This window comes from Phocoena phocoena, chromosome 18 (genome assembly GCF_963924675.1).
Source record: "Phocoena phocoena chromosome 18, mPhoPho1.1, whole genome shotgun sequence".
Classification (NCBI taxonomy): Eukaryota; Metazoa; Chordata; class Mammalia; order Artiodactyla; family Phocoenidae; genus Phocoena; species Phocoena phocoena.
In genome coordinates, this window is record NC_089236.1 from 80,549,316 (window position 1) to 80,567,728 (window position 18,413).

General features: G+C 42.8%; 1 protein-coding gene across 1 annotated transcript; it reads right to left on the reverse strand.

The window, feature by feature from the left end:
* Positions 1-3,265: 3,265 nt before the first annotated feature.
* CHAMP1 (chromosome alignment maintaining phosphoprotein 1) lies at positions 3,266-5,746 on the reverse strand. The gene has a single exon (XM_065896260.1). It carries the CDS (start codon positions 5,744-5,746, stop codon positions 3,266-3,268), a length of 2,481 nt encoding a protein of 826 aa, XP_065752332.1.
* Between the last annotated feature and the right edge of the window lie 12,667 nt (positions 5,747-18,413).

The following is an 18,413-nucleotide window of genomic DNA, read 5'->3' on the forward strand; positions in this document are numbered from 1 at the left end:
ATGTGATAACAGAAGCAGGCTCAGAGATGCTAAGTGCTCACAGATGCAGGAAGGGGATCATGCGGACAGTGCAGGTGGCCTCTAGAAGCTGGAAAAGTGAAGGGGATGAGTTTCCTTTTAGAGCCTCCAGGAAAGAATGCAGCCCTGCTCTCACCTTGACTTCAGCCCAGTGAACTTCGTAACTTTAACAGATCTGCATTGTTTCCAGCCACAAAATTTCCTGCAATGTATAGCAGCAACAGGAAGTGACTGATCAAAATTACATGTGAACAGAAAGAGCTAGATTGAGAAAGGAGACAATTTCTGGTTTTTTTTTTTTAATCTAAGGGTGTAATTCATCTTAAAGAGGCACCCTTCATTTTGTGATGCTTGCAGATAGATTTGATTAAGCATCAGTCTGTCTTCATCCAAGACAAAGCTATGGAATCTACACCAATATTAAAAACAAAAGCAGCACCTGCTACACAGACACATTACAATTCACGTACTCAGAGTCAAATTAATGAAAACGACATTGGCTCCCTAGAACATAATGGCATCAAGGCCATGAACGTTGTGTAAAAATGGTACGGTAATTTTTATTCCCTTTCATGTTATGTAAAATCACTGGGGAGTCATTAGAAAGTTGTAATTTCATAGGTAAATAAGAAAATGAAAAGATACAGAGTGGGTCATATTGATTAGTGAGGGATGCTATTGTATAGAAGGCAAAGTTACCAACGATTAAAAAGAACGTAAACAGGTTCTAAAGTAAGGGCACAGCTAACTAACCCTTGACCTTAGAGGTAAAAGGAGAAAAAAGTGGGAAGCCACAACTGAGGTGAGCCGAGAACATCGTGCTTTGGTCTAAAATTAAGGCCTTAATGCCCAGACTACACGTGCATCACTGCTGCTTACCCTAGCGTTAATACCCTCTATCTTATAAAAATATTATTAAAAAAACCACCATGAGGGCTTCCCTGGTGGCACAGTGGTTGAGAGTCCGCCTGCCGATGCAGGGGACACGGGTTCGTTCCCCGGTCCGGGAAGATCTCACATGCCACGGAGCGAGCCATGGCTGCTGAGCCTGCGTGCCCGGAGCCCGTGCTCCGCAGTGGGAGAGGCCACAGCAGTGAGAGGCCCACGTACTGCAAAAAAAAAAAAAAAAAAAAAAAAAAAACCACCGTGAGATGGCAAGTCATAGGATCTAGTTAGCTCCCCCTTGAGCAAAGATATAGGAAGGACTCTGAGAAGTCTGCACCAAAAAGTGTGAAGTCCTAAGAATCTGTTGCATGTTGTTACATATGCTCAAGCATGGTTGATTTGACTGCAGGCTTCAAAAGGGGTCTGGGCACTGGAGGCCCGTTGTTCTACCCATAATTTTAATCAAGTCAGTATACAAGACGGATATAGCCAGGATATCTTACCTCTCCTACTTGCTGGCATCATGCCTAGAAGCAAACTCCAGAACTGGAAGCTTGTTGTCAAGGTGCCCAGTATAAACCAACAATCCCATCAACCAGTACCTTGCCTGCCAGACTGTGCTCTCCAAACAAGTTAACAGGTCTGAAGCTTGTAAGATCTTCCCAGTATTATCTAAACATTGTCTTCCCAATTGGCATATGCATTTGGATGCCATGAATAAAGCGCCCCTTGTTCAAGTGTCTGGGAACACCTTGATAAAAGCCAGTATCTCAACCCCGGCTATGTATCAGAGTCCTTATGGCACTAAATGCTTCCCATTGTTTAAATGAAGCACTCAGGACTGACCACCACTGAGATTAAATGACCTTTAATGGGCTAATGTGGATTAATGAGAATTTTCATAGAGAGCCTAATGTAGCCAGGCCTCTGTATCCTTGGTTTCCACATTCGTGGATTCAACCAATCACAGATCAGAAATATTAGAAAACAATTTCCAGAAAGTTCCAAAAAGCAAAACTTGAACTTGCTGGCGACTATTTATATAGCATTTACATTGTATCAGGCGCTATGAGTAATCTGGAGATGATTTAAAGCATATGGGAGGACATGCGTAGGTTATATGCAATCTGCAGGGGGTCCTGGAACTGACTCCCTGTGGACACCAAGGGATGACTGTACAGTGTTTCCCTTAACCTACCTGACCACAGAACTCTGAGAAAACCGAGCTTAGAAAATGCTGCTCCAGGTATGAAAATTAGTATGCTAAAAACAAGTGGAAATAGGAAAGAATAATGGAATTTGGTATCATACAATGAAAGTTACACAAAAGAAAACACACATGAATATGTTGCTAACATGAAAGCCTTTGTTTTTAATTTGATTGATACACATTTGACAAAATATTTTAGAATAAAATAATCCATTAACAGGCACAAGGTATTTACAGTAACAACTGTGAAAAACATAAAACTGATGTACTCTTAAACAGTAATGTCTATTTATAAAATTTTTTGTTGTGAATCCGGAAGACTTTCATTTCTGCTCCTTACCCTGGTCTGAAGCCCCGACAGATGGTGCGGAAGGCCCAGGAGTAGGAGGTGCAACCCTGACACATTTGGCAAATAAGGATCATCTGTTGGTTTGAGCTCACGGGGAAGTGAAGGGCCAGATCTTGGGGTAAGGTCCAGAATGGAAGACTCCAAAGGAAACAACTAAAGACAAGGCCTAAAATCGCACTCATGTTTCTCAGTTTCCTACAGGAGAAGGCTGCAAACTATTTTTTAAACGGACTCAATTTCCCCTCTTTTAGCAGAAAATCAGCAACCCTGAGACTCCAATCTTCCATAATATAAAAGTTAATAAACACCTAGAAGGGGTTCAAGATTTATAAATAACTTTATATGACCAAATAGAAACTTTAAAATAATTTTTATGATGTGAAAATACTTGAGAACAAAATTTCTCAAAATTTTCATGCCTAATTCTTAAACATTCTAACGAATAACTTCCAATGTCTGAAATTAGTTGCACAAAAAGATACACTTTAACTAGATGTTTTAAATTGAGTACAACTTGCTCTTGATTGTTAAATGGAATGCCTACCTCTTCATATTATTCAAATATACTGAAATTAATTTTACCCATCTGGAATATACAATATGAATTTACTGACTTACACGACAACCACATAAACAAAGATCAAGAAAAAAATAACCAAACGCTTATGCTTTGTAACACTACTGAGACACAGTACACCATACATGTCAACATCTACTGATCCAACTAGGCTATTTAACTATACTTTCAACAATGGGTTCAATAGACAACTCTGTAGAGCAAATATCCACACTGTATTTAAAAATCAAATTTGCTGCTCCTCCAGTGGAGGTTCCAGGGCTTCCATTAGCTTTTTATTTGCCTCTTCATTATGCCGGCTTTGACAATGAGTTAAATGTTTCTTAAAGCCTCTCGGAAAATTTGACTCAAAATTACAACGTGGACATTTAAGTAAACTTTGCCCATGAGCTGCTACATGATTTTTAAGGAGAGATTCCAAAAGGAAAGCCTTTCCACAAATTGTGCATTTGTAGGGACTGTGGACATTATGCTTGTTAACCAAATGATGCAAAACAGCACCTTTTTTCATAGCACGACAGCAACAGATTTTGCAGTAATACTTTCCTTTTCCACGCTTCATGTATTTTGCAATCTCTTCTTCAGAGATAAAAGCCTCTTTTTCTTCGGTAAACTGCAGTACATTCTTGGGCTGCTCTGGACTAGTCATGTCTATTTTGTTCTCTTTACTGAAATCAATCGATTCCACGTCAACCTGCTCTGGATCACTGCTCGACTCCTGGCCCTTACTATCTATCGCATCCAGGTCTGCTTTTATGTACTCACTGCTACTAAGCTCAGCATCCGAGTTCTCTTGGTTGTCTTTCTTGAGCTTCTTTGAGGAAGGAAATAAAGTGTCTTCTAAGAGTTTCTTAGGTGTAGCTAGTAGTTCTTCCTGAACCAAAACATCACACTTTTGATCGTCTATGGCATCTGCCTGTAGTTCATCACCAAGCTCAACTGCCTTCTGAGATTCTGAGAAGACAGCAGCTTTGGGAAGTTCGGGGAAAAGGGCATGTTTCCGGGGCTCTGGAAAGAGAGCACGTTTTCGTGGTTCAGGAGAAGCACGAGAGGCTGTTTTGGTAGGCTCGGAAAACAGGGCAGGTTTTCTAGGCTCAGTATCAATAGAGAGAACAGGCTTCCAGATATCAGAGGAAGCTTTAGGGGACTCAGATGGCCCAGATGGACCTGGTTTCCGGGTCTCAGGGAAGACAGGTTTCTGAGGTTCAATAAAAAAGGAAGACTTCCAGAGATCAGGGGAACCACCACGGGAACTTTTCTGGGACTCAGAAAAATCAAGTGAAGCAGGAGAAGTTTTCCGCTGATCAGGGGAAAGCTTCCAAAGCTCTGGAGACCCTGAGGGTTTTCTGAGCTCTGGAGATCCCGCTGGACTACGGATCTCTGGGGACAGTGATGGGCCTGGTTTGCGAAGCTCAGGAGACAAGGGAGGTCCTGATTTACGGAGCTCAGGAGACACTGGAGGAACTGTCTTCCAATGTTCAGGTGACAAGGTGGGCGCTGTCTTTCGGAGTTCTGGTGGGCCAGACTTCCATGACTCAGGAGATGCGGGGGGAGATTTCCAGGAACCAGGTGAGACTGATGAAGACTTCCAGGACGCAGGGGACATGGATGGAGTTGGTTTCCAAGGTCCAGGTGATATGGAAGGAATTGGTTTCCAAGGTCCAGGAGACACAGATGGAGCAGGTTTAGCTGGCTTCCAAGGTCCTGATGATGCTGACGGACTGGACTTCCAAGACCTGGGGGACCCAGGTGGCCCTGGCTTCCAAGAACCAGGTGACACAGCTGGGGCTGGTCTCCGAGGCTCTGGGGACACAGCAGGGAATGGCTTCCAAGGTTCAGGAGACTCCGATGGGGACAGCTTCCTTGGCTCAGGGGAGACAGTCCGGACCGGCTTCCGAGACTCTGGAGACGCTGTTGGGGATGGTCCCCAAGGTTCAGGGGAGGCAGCCAGAACTGGTGACTCTGGAGATGAGGCTGAAGGTGGCCCCAATGTTTCTGGGAAATGAGAGTGTTTCTGGGGTTTGGGATTAGTAAGAGTTGCCTTTACTGGCTCAGGAGATACGGGAGCAAGTTTCTGTGGTTCTGGAGAAGGAACAGGGACTGGTTTCTGAGATTCAGAAACAAGAGGGACTGGTTTTGGAAGTTCAGGAGAAGAAACAGGGGCAGGTTTCGGAGGCTCGGGAGAAGGAAGAGAAGGTGTCTGTGGCTCAGGAGAAACAACAGGGCCAGGTTTCTGAGAGTCCAGGGAAGTAAGAGGAGTAGGTTTTGGTGATTCTGGAGACATAACTGGGCCAAATTTCTGTGTTTCTATGGAAAGGGCAGGTATAGGTTTCAGGAGTTCTGCTGAATTAGAGGCCATTTTCTGGTGTTCAGGAACAGAAGGGCTTTTCACAGGATCTGCTTCTTTGTTTAACTGATTTTTTGGTTTCTCATTCCATTTCTCTGGGGCTGAATGTTTGGATGTGATGTGATAGTATACATTAGAGTACATCTTGCTGGTGAAAAAGCATTTATGGCAGTGAAATAGCTTTGCACTTTTCTGGTAAAATATCATTTTACCTAACCCACCAGCATCCATTTCATCACAAAATTCTGGATGGATGGTACCCATGTGGATTTGTACATTTTCATAATCCGTGCCTCTGAAATTGCAGTGGTCACACTCCAAACGTGCCGATGGCTTACGAAGTTCCTGGAATACTTCCATTTTTCTAACATACACGATTATATTCTTTAAAAACAGTGCTGCAATAAAGCAGAAATAAATGATTTTCAGAGAACATTTTTGAATAAAATGCTGTTTCTAGTCCATTCTATACTTGCATAAGTCTAGAATGGCACATGTATTTATTAGATAATATCTCTATAAAGATTTTGAAGAGATGGGAAAAATAATAATTTTAAACTGAGTCCCAGGAACTCTGCTATTTTTACATACATCATCTCATTTAACACTCCTAACAATATGACTCAAATATTACTTTCCTTTACAGATGAAGAAATTAATGTTCAAAGAAATGACTTACCCAGGTTACAGGACTATCAGGGACCCAAGCTTCACTCCAGAATTATCTATTGCATGTGCCTTACACTTTGACTCTAAAACCGCGAATCAATAAGCTGTCAGTATGCAAAGCTGAGTAAATATCAAAGCTAAAGCTAGGCTATTAAGGCAGAGCAAGAAACTTTAGGTCCATTTCAGAAAGCACTTGTTAAACTAAATCTAACATGAAAAGACAGCTTTAAAAAAAAGTCAACATATCTTGTAATGTTTTATACATCCTAATATACTTTATCCATTCATTTAATAAATTAATTATTTTGTGCCCCATGCTTTTCTAGGCGCTTGGGTTTAAAGGCGTGTCTTGCAATATGGTGCTTATATCAATTGGGGAGGTAAGAATGTGGAGGGCAGCACAGGAGGGCACTCAAGCAGAGATCCTGAATGATGCGATGAAGTGTGCCACAGACGGCAATTCAGATGGAGGACACACTTGAGGCAACTTGCTTGCCAGAAAACAAGACTTTTAAACTTTTAAGCTAGCCTTATTAAGGTGGTAAAAGTAACAGAAGCTCACAGTTAAAAACATACTCATTCACGCAGTACAAGGTACTCACATAGTATCACTCCCCAGGGGTAGCCACTGTACTTATGTGTCACCAAAGAGAATGTCTATGTTTACACATTCTACACAAATGAGATATTAAGCATATTTTTATGCAACGAGCTCTCATTTAAGGAAGAGAAGGTGTCTGTGGCTCAGGAGAAACAACAGGACCAGACTCCAGGGAAGTGAGAGGTACATGTTCTGGTGATTCTGGAAACAACTGGGCCAGGTTTCTGTGTTTCTATATAAGGGCAGATACAGGTTTCAGGAATTCTGTTGAATTAGAAGGCATTTTCTAGGATATTTTTACATACAGAGTAAGCACTGAATTTCCTTTGAATGTGAGAGTATTTCTGAAAGGGAAATTCCTAGAAATGGATTACCTGGTTCAAAGGCTATTTGCAATTGAAATTGACATTTTACCAAACTCTCAAAAAGTTGTTGTACTATTACACACCAACCAAGAGTGTTGATGTGAAGACTAATTCCCCAGCTCCCTCAGCATCAGAGTATCATTAAACTTCGAATCCTTTCTACTTCTTAGGTGAAAACTGATATCTCACTAGTGTTTTAATGTAGTTTAATGACAAAGACTGAATATTTCCCCTTGTTTATTAGCCACGTGTATTTCTTTTTTTTTTTTTTTCCGGTACACGGGCCTCTCACTGCTGTGGCCTCTCCTGTTGCAGAGCACAGGCTCTGGATGCGCAGGCTCAACGGCCATGGCTCACGGGCCCAGCCGCTCTGCGGCATGTGGGATCTTCCCAGACCAGGGCACGAACCCATGTCCCCTGCGTTGGCAGGCGGACTCTCAACCACTGTGCCACCAGGGAAGCCCAGCCATGTGTATTTCTTTTTCTAGGATGTGCTTTGCCCATTTTTCCTAATTATTTGTAAATAGTCTTTGTATGTGAAAGAAGTCAGTCCTTTTATGGAAACTATCTTCTCACTTTATTATTTGTCTCGACTTTACGATTTTTTTTTTTGCTACATACAATTGGTTTACATAAAAATTAAAAACTTAAAAGTGCTTCCCTTATGACTGTTTTAAGTTATGCCTTCCATTCCATTATTTTTTAATCACTCAATATTTTCCCTATGACAATTTCATTCTTTTCTTACATTTGTATCTTTAATCCTCTGTGATCCAGCCTATATTTGACCCCCAATGGATAGTTCAGTCATCTCAACATTGATTACACATGTAACCAATGACATGTAATGTTCTATTTAGCAATTACTAAGTTTTGTGTATGATGCTATTCTGGGCTCTATTCTATTCCCCACCAGCTCCATCTGGTATGCTCTTCTTAGCATGGGTATCCAACAACTGCTAAAACAGATTCTGTAACTAACGTATTTAGCACACGTTCATGCATCATTATATATATGGGTGTGTATGCTTTTATAGTTTTCCCTCAAGAACTCCAAGCACTTTTCAAAAACATACTCATCATAAAATATTCTCTTAAACGTTAGAAAGAAATGTTAAAAGCACACAACAATACATGCAAAGCAATGCTGGTACAATACTGTTATTAAATATTGTATATTTAATTTACAATATAAATCCAGGACAAGTACTTTTAGAATGGGGAAGAAATACAGACCAACATGCTTTTCCCCTAGTAGACTTACCAACTGTCTTACTAGAAGTCTTAAAAGTGGCCTTCAAAGGGCAGGCAAGTCTACATGGCTTTTCGACTAAACCACAGAAGACAGTGTGTAGTACACGAAGGACAAGATGAGCAGCTGGACCTGAGAAACACAAGGGAAGGGGAATCCAGATTACTTCTCTGTGAAAATTTGTGCCCTCTGTAACAGAATTCTGCCGATTTCCCTCACTACCCTGCCCCTTCCAATAGCAAGAGGGGTCCAATCCAAGGCCTGGACACTAACTTTAATGAAACGACACCAAAGACTATAGTAGATACTATCCACGACGCCATCCTTGTTGAATTTTATTTTAATGGTCCTCTATGGAATTAATGCCTGACCCTCACCCAACCAAACCCTTCTCAAACCCATCATTTAACTTCAGCTAACATGACAAGCACTCAGAAGACTCCTGCCGTGACTACAGGCTATTCTGTCAATTAGAACTTCTTATAGTTGAGGAAACTCAAACCCAGACATTAATAACTTGCTCAAGGTTAGGCAGTCTGCGTCTGATGAAGGACCATAGCAGACCATGTTCTGCTATCTATCCAGGTTCTTCCTCAAATATCTTGACCAACCTAATACACTGGAATTTAGTAAGATCCTGAAAAGCCAGTAAATGGGCCCAAATCAGACAGATGAAAGTTATCAAACATTTAGAATCCAAATATCAATTACAAAACATAGGACTATAGTGAACTGCACTGGGCAGAGTATCCCAGGGGATCACTGTCTCCAGCTCCGGGCAGGAAGGACACTTTAAGATCTCGAGTCCAAACAGTGGGAAGATGCAAAAGAAAGCAAACAGAGTGGTAGGAAGTCTTTAAAAACATGTCATTTGTGAGCACAGACACTTAACTTCAAAAGAGGAAGAATTATGGATAATACACAAGCTGTCCAAAAACAAGCGGAAGCCAGCAGGAAAAGAGATTTCAGCTCAACATAAAGTTTTCCAAGCACTCAATCATGGAGTAGAGTGAGCTGCGCTGTCAGGCAGGAGCCCTCCATAACTGGGAGCCAATGATTAGTACAGGACCAGAAGGGTCCTCAGAGGACTAGTCCAACCGCATCATTTTATAATTGAGAAAAGTGATGCTGAGGGAGAGAAGTGACTTGTTAAAGATCACAACAGTTAGGTCAAAGAAAGCAACAGAAGACCCTGATTTCCTCACTCTGGATCTCTGCTGTAACAGTAATGATGTCTTCCCCATGGGGATGCTGCAGAATTGAGTTCAGAATTCAGCTGCTGGGTAGAGGCTAGAAACTGAGATTACTTCCAGCTTCCAGATTATAGCATTTTTCCCCCCTAAGTTTCAGAGTTCCTTAGCCTAATTATGGAAGTAACTCTACACTGTGCAGGTTAATAAAAATCTCTCATCCTACATTTCACCTCTACAGACCACATATTGTGTCTAAAAAACATAAGTTTTAATCACGAGTGTTTTGCCAGTCCACCATCCTGTATTTTTCAGAGAAGTTCTACCATATGGTATCACGCCTATTTCCATCTCCCATCCAGTTTCTTTCGTAACATCTAGCACCCTTGGTCTTTTGAAACATTTTGACGCACAGCTCTCCCATGTACCTCAATATGCAGAGCACGTCTATAGCTAATTTGCTCTATTAATATATACACAGTAGCACGGCTCTTCATCCTTGCTGATTTTTTAAAAATTATTAAACTTTAGAGACGTTTTAGGTTTAAAGAAAAACTGAACGGAAAGTCCTCTGCTCTCATATACCTCCTTTCCTCCCCTGCACATCCTTTGTCATATTACTAACACCCTATATTAGTGCGGTAGATTTGTTACAACCGATAAACAAATAACATGTTACTGTTACTAAAGCAGAAACTCTATACCCGTTCAACAATACCCTCTTTGAGTCAAATCATACAACACTTGCTCTTTTGTGTCTGGCTTATTTCACTTAGCACGTCTAAACTGAATCATGTATAATTTTATTCTTTTTTAAGGATAAGCAGCATTCCAACTTTTTCCCGTTCACCTGCTGATGGTCATTTAGAGTCACCGCCTTTTGGCTGCTTCGAAGAAGGCTGCTCTGAACACTGGTGTCCAAGTACCTGGGTCCCTGCTTTCAATTCTTTGGAGTTCACACCTAGGAGGGGAAGTGCTGGACCATGGGCAACTCCATGTTGACACTTTTGAGGAACCACTGAACCATTTTTCCACAGCTGATGGCCGCTCCATTTTAATTCCCAGCCACCAGTGCAGGAGTGTTCCAATTTCTCCACGTCCAAACCAACACTCTGGGTGTGAAGCGGCATCTCGTTCTGGATTCCCTTTCCGTAACTCTGCCGGCTAAGAGCATCCTTTGATGTGCTGCCTGGCGATCTGCACATCTTCCCGGGAGAGACCCCCACTCAAGCCCTCTGCCCAATTTTACACAGCTTTTTGTTGCTGGGTTATCAGATGCACACCACATTTCTCCCCCTCCGTGGGTTACCCCGTCGACTTCTGAACAGCACTGATGACAAAGCCCACGCAGCCGAGGGCGGCAGAGAAAACTGCCTCCAGGACCGGACCCTCGCGGGGCCGGGTCCCGCCTTCCCAGCGCGGTTTTAAACAAAACATTTCGTGCCTCCACGGGATGACGCAGGGCCTCCCACCCCTAGTGCCGGCAGCCCTACCCCGCCCGCGGCTCTGGGGGGAGGGGTCCTTCCGCCGGCGCCAGCGGCCGGGTCCCTCCTCGGCGGCCGCCCCAGGCTTCCTCGGGACTGCGGCCCAGACGACGCCCCTCCCTGCCCGCCCCGCTTCTCACCGGTGGGCCGCGGGCGGCGTCCAGGCGGGGAAGGACTGCGGGAGGCCGGGCTCGCGGTCCGAGGCGGCTCCGCGAGGCCCTGCGGCGCGGCGGCCTCCCGAATGGCGACGAGGCGCAGGCGCGAGCTCCGGGCGCGCGAACGTGTGCGCGGCCACAGAATGGGCCGGAGGGGGCTGACGGGAAGCGAGTTTGGCGCCGCGCGCCCTCCCGCGAAGACCAATCAGATCGCTGGTCGCGGAGCGCCGCTTTGTGGAGAGAGCGCTGGTCTGTTGAGCGGCCCGCCCCGCCCCCGGAAGTGACGCGTGCTCCCACTCCGCCCCCCGGACGCGCCCGCCCCGGCTCCGCCCCAGAAGTTACAGCGAGCAGGCGGGCTTCAGGGACTGTCTCTGCTGCGGTGGACGGTGAGGGCAGGCAGGGTGGCCGTACCTGTACTTCCCGCCGGGTCGCGGGTCCGAGCCGCGGCCTGGGACCACCCGGCCGCTCTGAGTTTGGGATTTGTTTCTGTCTTTGGCCGGGTTCTTTAAAGTTAACAGCTCCGGAGCACTTAAGTGCCCCGCCGAGACGGTGCTGCGTAGGGAGGAAAACGGCTGGCCGCCAGGTTCCCTGTGGGAGCCAACGGCATCCACTACCTCACTTGCAGGCACCTCTGGTCTATGCCTATGTTTTTTGTTTTATGCTCACTTTCACGCCAAATTTAAAACCTTGCATTCTTTTAATTCCTGGAAATAGTCTAACTTTAAATAGTAACTGGGGTGCTTTCTAGGAAATTTTCAGGTTTTTGCAGCAAAATGATCCATACTTTTGACCGGTTTTAATTTAGTTATTTAATTTTGGCTGTGTTGGGTCTTTGTTGCTGCGCGCGGGCTTTCTCTAGTTGCGGCGAGCGGGCTTCTCATTGCGTTGGCTTCTCTTGTTGCGGAGCATGGGCTCTAAGGTGCAGGCTCAGTCGTTGTGGCGCACGGGCTTAGTTGCTCCGCGGCATGTGGGATCTTCCAGGACCAGGGCTCGAACCTGTGTCCCCTGCACTGGCAGGCGGATTCTTAACCACAGCACCATCAGGGAAGCCCTAGATTTAATAACTTTAAAAGAAGACCTTCCACATAATTAAAGGCTTTACAATTTTCAGTTATCTTTTACCTGAGCTGCGTGGACTCCTGGATGGAGGCACCGCCTGGGCTGAAGAGAACCTGCCCAGGTACACTGTAAACTCACTTCTGGGAGGGGAGAGGGAGGGGGAATGGGTGACGGGACCACAAATAAATGAACACCATTCGTCTTCACCTAGGCAAACGCTTCCCATCCCCCAAGGCCCAACCCTGAAACGAACTCTTGTCTCTTAACTTATGAAAAAGTTCTGTGTCAAAAAATAAAAGTTGAAACGCCACTAGAAATACAGGCAAAGGACACAGATTATTTAGAAAAGAAGAACATAAATGTCCAATAAACAAAAAAATCTAAAGCTTTAATAATAAAAATGCAAATAAAAACACGTTTAAAGCTGCAAATTTTAAAGGTAGAAATGAGATCTTTTCTTTGAAGATCAAGTTTTATATTTTAAGAACTTTTGAGATTGTTATCTTGAATATGAAGCTATGTTGTGAAATTCAGCTTGGGAATAGATGGAGTGCTGATTTTCTTATTTTAAATCTGTATTTTAAAAGTCTTTATTAATTTTATTGTAAGTGTTGCTGTTACGTCAGCGTTACCAAAATAACTTGCAACCCTGTATTGTTGTTGCAGTCTTTTATTGTTACTTGTGAGGCCACCTCCTGAAAGGTAGTTTAATTTGTCATCCGTATCATACAATTTCCAGTTAAAGAACTGGTTAGAGCCCAGAGACTGTTAGCAAGATATCAGTTTATTATTTCTGCCATTGGTGAAGATCAGTTGGAGTGATGTGTCAGTGAAATATCAATGTGTAGACGTGTACCTGTTCCTTTAGTCCATCTGCAGAAAGGAGTCCCTTCCATCTAGAGGCAGCTGTGGCGTGTGAGGACACTGCTGGAGTGCCGGAGTTCTGGATTCCTTTCCTTTAAGAAGCCTCTGGGGCCTTTTTACCTTCTGTTACGAAATTCACCTTTAGAAACAAGGCTCGTTGTGGCTGCAGGCTGTAGTTTGAACAAGTTCTTTACTTTGTTTTCTTCTCCTGTGTTAGAATGAGTTGATTATTCCAGCTGAACTCTGCACAAGCCTCTAGCATAGGGCAACTTCTGGAAGCCAATATCTAGATTGTGCTGGGGCAGTAACTCTGCGTCTTTTTCATTGATGTTTTCTTTATGAATAGACAACAACAAAAAATAACAAAACACCAAAAAACCTGCCATTTTTTGGAATTGAAATGTAAACAAAGCTATTGTAGCTCTAGAATATATAAATACTTCAAGATGAATAACACAAACGGAGCTCCCAATTATTGAAATTTTGGTATTTTAAAGCTTCTCAGAATAGTGCCCTAAACTTGAAAGTACGCAAAGAAAGCAGAAATAACTCTTACACAACCCACTGAAATGAGGACTTACAGGCTTTCAAACACAATCTAGTTTAAGGCTCCTACTTAACACATACTTTTTAATAACTAATCTGGGTGTTTTCTCAACTTACACTAGATTCCATGTGCCAAACTTGAAGAAGGGAATGAATTGGTGGAGGCAGGTGAACTAAAATTGCAGCAAGAAGTGACAACAGTTCTGGGGATGAGGACCCAACACACAACCAAAATGGCATTGGGCTTTGTCATTTGTCATATGTGCATAAAGGATAATGACATTGAGCCTCTGCACATACTCAAAACCTACACAGACTCACGATTGCAATCCCAAACCCTGTGTACGTTGTCAAATGAAGTGGTCAAAATCAGACTGACTTTTCTGTCAGAAAAAAAGACAGTTGTTCAGTTCAAACTAGTGCATTAATATACATGTGACGAATTATAAAAATGACTGAGACATAAATTAAGGAATGCTTCCTGTAAGAGAAATAATAAAAGCAGCCCAGATTATAATATAGATCGAATACAATTAACTTATCCACTTTAAGAGTAATAAAAACAAGACAGATAACTCTCCCTACTTAATTTATAATAATGCAAAATAACGTTAACTAAAATGATGTTAGTATTTTAATGAGGAGTACAACTTTGGTGAATGTCAGTATACTTTCAAAGGTTAAAAACATGACTCTCACACAAATATAAAGTGAACACATATCAGAGATTTATTAACTCAAGGGAATAAGAGAAGAATAAAGCTCATTCAAAGAGAATTCATAAGACTGAGAATATATAGCCATAGAAGAAAGAATGCTAGTTAGATACAAAAGTGGTTAAATACAGGGCAGTAAACCTGTAACCTTTGAGTTTGTCTTTCCTGTCGGACAGAAATCATTCACAGCTCTACTATACAAAAATCTACATGTTAGCATACAACTTCATGTGTGTGGGTCCAAATCAAAAAGAGATAATAGATCAAACACTCAATAATCCTTACCCAGTCAGACATGACAGAGAAAGCTGTGAAATCACTCTTTTGCCTTAGTTCCAAGTTTTGGACAATTTTTTAAACAGCACAAATTAAATAAGAATATAAACATGAGAATCAAGTGCATTCCTAGTTTTGATGTGGTTACTGGGCTTTTCCCAATATAAAGATTGGAAATAAGGATGTATGATGCCTGTTTTTGGAAGGCTTTCATGAGCCCTGTGTGCCCGTTTGTAACAAGACTTTAACCAGTGCTATTAACACTCTTCATGAAAATAACCCTCAGATGTTACCTCAGGGTTGAAGGGGAGAAAAATGTTCAAGGAAACACAAATACTTGTTGCTGGAGTCATGAGGAGAGCCCAAGATCTTTGTTTCCTAATCCCACCTAGTGACCTGTACTCATGGAATTCACAGGTTAAATTTACATGCTTTTTTCCTCGGTATAGTTATTTGACTGCTCCCATTAGAAGCTTGACACAGCAAAATATGATTAGCACCCTCCAAGTTAGTTTTGAGGACAAAGGAACCTCTTGCCTATTTACCACTTTCCTAGACTCAGCAGACAAAATGGAGAAAGCCTATTTACACGTGAAAAATCTGCTCTCTGCTGATGTGCTCTTGGTTGATGGGTGCGCCTGGAACTCTGAGGTCGCTTGCTCCCAGTGTGAGTGAGCTTGGCCTTGGAAGGCTGGGGCCTGCGTGGCTAATGCCACAGGTGGAAGCCAGCAGTGGCTCGAAGCAAATGGAAGGACATTGACTCGCATCCCCGAGGTGGTGGCCAAATCTGAGTTGCACCCCATAGGTTGGTCTGAGACAACTTTGGCCTCCAGGGACTGATGCTGTAGTAGGATGTGAATTCTGGCGATGGGGATCCTTCAGGAGGGGGCTGTTAAAGCAGGGCTCAGGCTGCACTTGGGCACAGAGCAGGGTCCAACCCCCTCTTGGTTCAGTCTGGGAGAGATTTAGTGTGGGACATTACATGTGAATAAAAGTTCTAACACAGGCTTAATAAAAGGTTTAACATAACAGTTATACACGTTTATGTCCCTAATGACAGGTCGTCAAAATATATGAAGTGAAAACTGACTGAATGAGGGGAGAAATAGTTTTACAGTAATAGTTGGAAATTTCGGTACCCCAGTCACAATGATCGGTCAAACAACCAGACAGAAGAAGAGCAAGGGAATCGAGGACTTAATAAACCAACTAGCGCCAGCAGACAGACACAGAACCCTCCAGCCCAAAACAAGAGAACGTACACTCTTCTCAAGTGCACGGGGGACATTTTCCAGGATAGATCATATGTGAGCCCACAAATTAAGTTTCAATAGATTTAAAAAGTGTCTTCTCTGACCACAAAGGAATGAAGTTTATAGTTATAATGTTTGTGGTAAAAAAAAAAAGATCTCAAATCAACAGCCTAACTTCACAAGTTATGGAACTGGAAAAGGAAAACAAGCTAAACACAAAGCCAGCAGAAGGAAGGAAATAATAAAGATTAAAGCAGAGATAAATGAAATAGAGAATAGAAAAACAATAGGAAAAAAACAATGAAACCAAAAGTTGGTTTTTCAAAAAGATCAACAAGATTGACAAAGCTATAGCTGGCTGGGAGTAAGAAAAAAAGAGAACACCAAGTTACTAAAGTCAGAAATGAAAGTGGAGACATTACTACTGGTTCTACAGAAATAAGGATTGTAAGAGAACGCTATGAACAATTGTACACCAATAGATTGGATAACCTAGAAGAAATGAACAAGTTCCTAGAAACACAAAACCTGTCAAGACTAAATCACAAAGAAATAGAAAATCTGAATAGACCCATAAGTAGTAAGGAGATTGAATAAGTAATAAAAAAATCTCCACACACACAAAAAGCCATGGCTTCACTGATGAATTCTACCAAACATTTAAAGAAAAACTAATACTCATTCTTGTCATGTTTTTCCTAAAAATTGAAGAGGAGGGAACACTTCTAACTCACGGTTTTAGACCATCATAACCTTGTTACCAAAGCCAGAAAAAGGTACTATGAAAAAAAAGAAAACTACTAATATCCCTTATGGGTATTGATGCAAAAATACTCAAAATAGTTTTCACAGTGGTTGGTCCTGCATAGAGGGGACAATAAAAATTTAAGGAATTTGAACCTGCCCATATGTTCGATGAAGGAATAGGTAGCATCTTATAGAGAGCTAAAAGAAGTTTTAAGGTTACCTTTACTGAATGAACACTGAACAGCGTTTTGTATGGTGGAGTGAAAGTTTGGTATTTGGCCCAATGTTTTCCCGTCTCCTCACTTGCCTGCCTCGTGAATAAACCCTTTCTCTGCTGCAAACCTCAGCGTCTCGGGGTTTGGCTTGCTGCCACTGGGCAGCAGCCTTAATCAGTAAAGGCAAGTTACACGCAGAGGAGCTTCTAACAAGCTGTTCCCTTATCTGCTGCTCTGTGAGACACACTCAAGGATTTCTGTTACGGTGCCAGCTTCTGTTAGTCCTACTGGGCATGGTCTCACTAACTCAAAGGTGAACATGCAGGATATTTACAGGCAGAGGTCTTGTATCAACACCTGTGGAAGGGAAGGGATGAGAAGGAGGCAGGGTTGGGCAGAGGGAGAAATTGCGCTGTGATATGGGACCCACAGAGGCCTCAGCTGACCTCATGGGGGCACCTGAAGCTGGAGTGACTCCTAGGATGTATTTAGCTGAAAGTTTTTAATATGAAATAAACCTTGCTGCTCTAAACAAGTTTGAATTTTTAAAAAAAAATTATTTGTCTGTGTCGGGTCTTAGTTGCAGCACATGGGATGTTTCGTTGCAGCGCATGGCCTCTTTGTTGTGGTTCATGGGCTTCTCTCTAGTTGTGGTGTGCGGGCTCTAGAGCACGTGGGCTTAGGTGCCCCGTGGCATGTGGGATCTTAGTTCCCTGACCAGGGATTGAACCTGCATCCCCTTCATTGGAAGGTGGATTCTTAACCACTGGACCACCAGGGAAGTCCCCTGAAATCTTCTTTATAGTGCTGACAAGACAACTTAAAATCAGGTCTTGATTACAGCTTGGGCATTCTGTTCTACATGGCCTGAACATGCCTGTAATATTTGAATTCAAGTCAGAGATAATTTCTCATGAAAAAGTATCAGAAATATTACGGCTTGCATCAGCCCCCTTGAAGCATCAAGATGATGTGAATGCGGACAGACCCAGGAGACCTAGCACCAGATTGTCCAGGGGCAACCCATTCCCACCTGCCTCTCCCTGCTTCACTTATTTGTCTGTTTTGAAGTCCTCAATCAACACATATGTTCTCATTATAAAAATTCAAACAGTGCAAACATGTACAGAGCAAAATGTGGAATCCCTCTTTCACTATGGATGATTTTAAAAATCTGTGCTTTAGGTTTGGGTGGATCAAATAGAGACAGCACTGCACAAGAGAAATAAAGAAAAGCAATCTTTGGCAATAGTAACCCGCTGACATAGTTGGAGAGATGGCATTTTGTCCTGGTGAGCACAAGACGGCAGGAGGGCTGGGACCTGGTTGCCTCAACACACTCAGCTTTAATGGAGAAAAAAAAAGTGGAGAAAACTTTAATGTGTCTGCCACCCTCCCAGGCTCTCTATGCGGATTCTTTAAGAGGATGAAGGAGCTTTGTGGTCTCCATCCACAAGGAGGTTTGGCTGGAGGGAGAAACGCTGCAGGCACTGATCTGGGAAGGTTTTGATGGGCTTCCGCTCCAAAGTGCTACAACTTACAGCAGCCTAATTTATACAATTGAATGTAAAATGATCAGCCACTTTTTTGGGCCAACTCTTCCTTGCTTTTCTGGCAGAAACTGGTAGGTGAGAG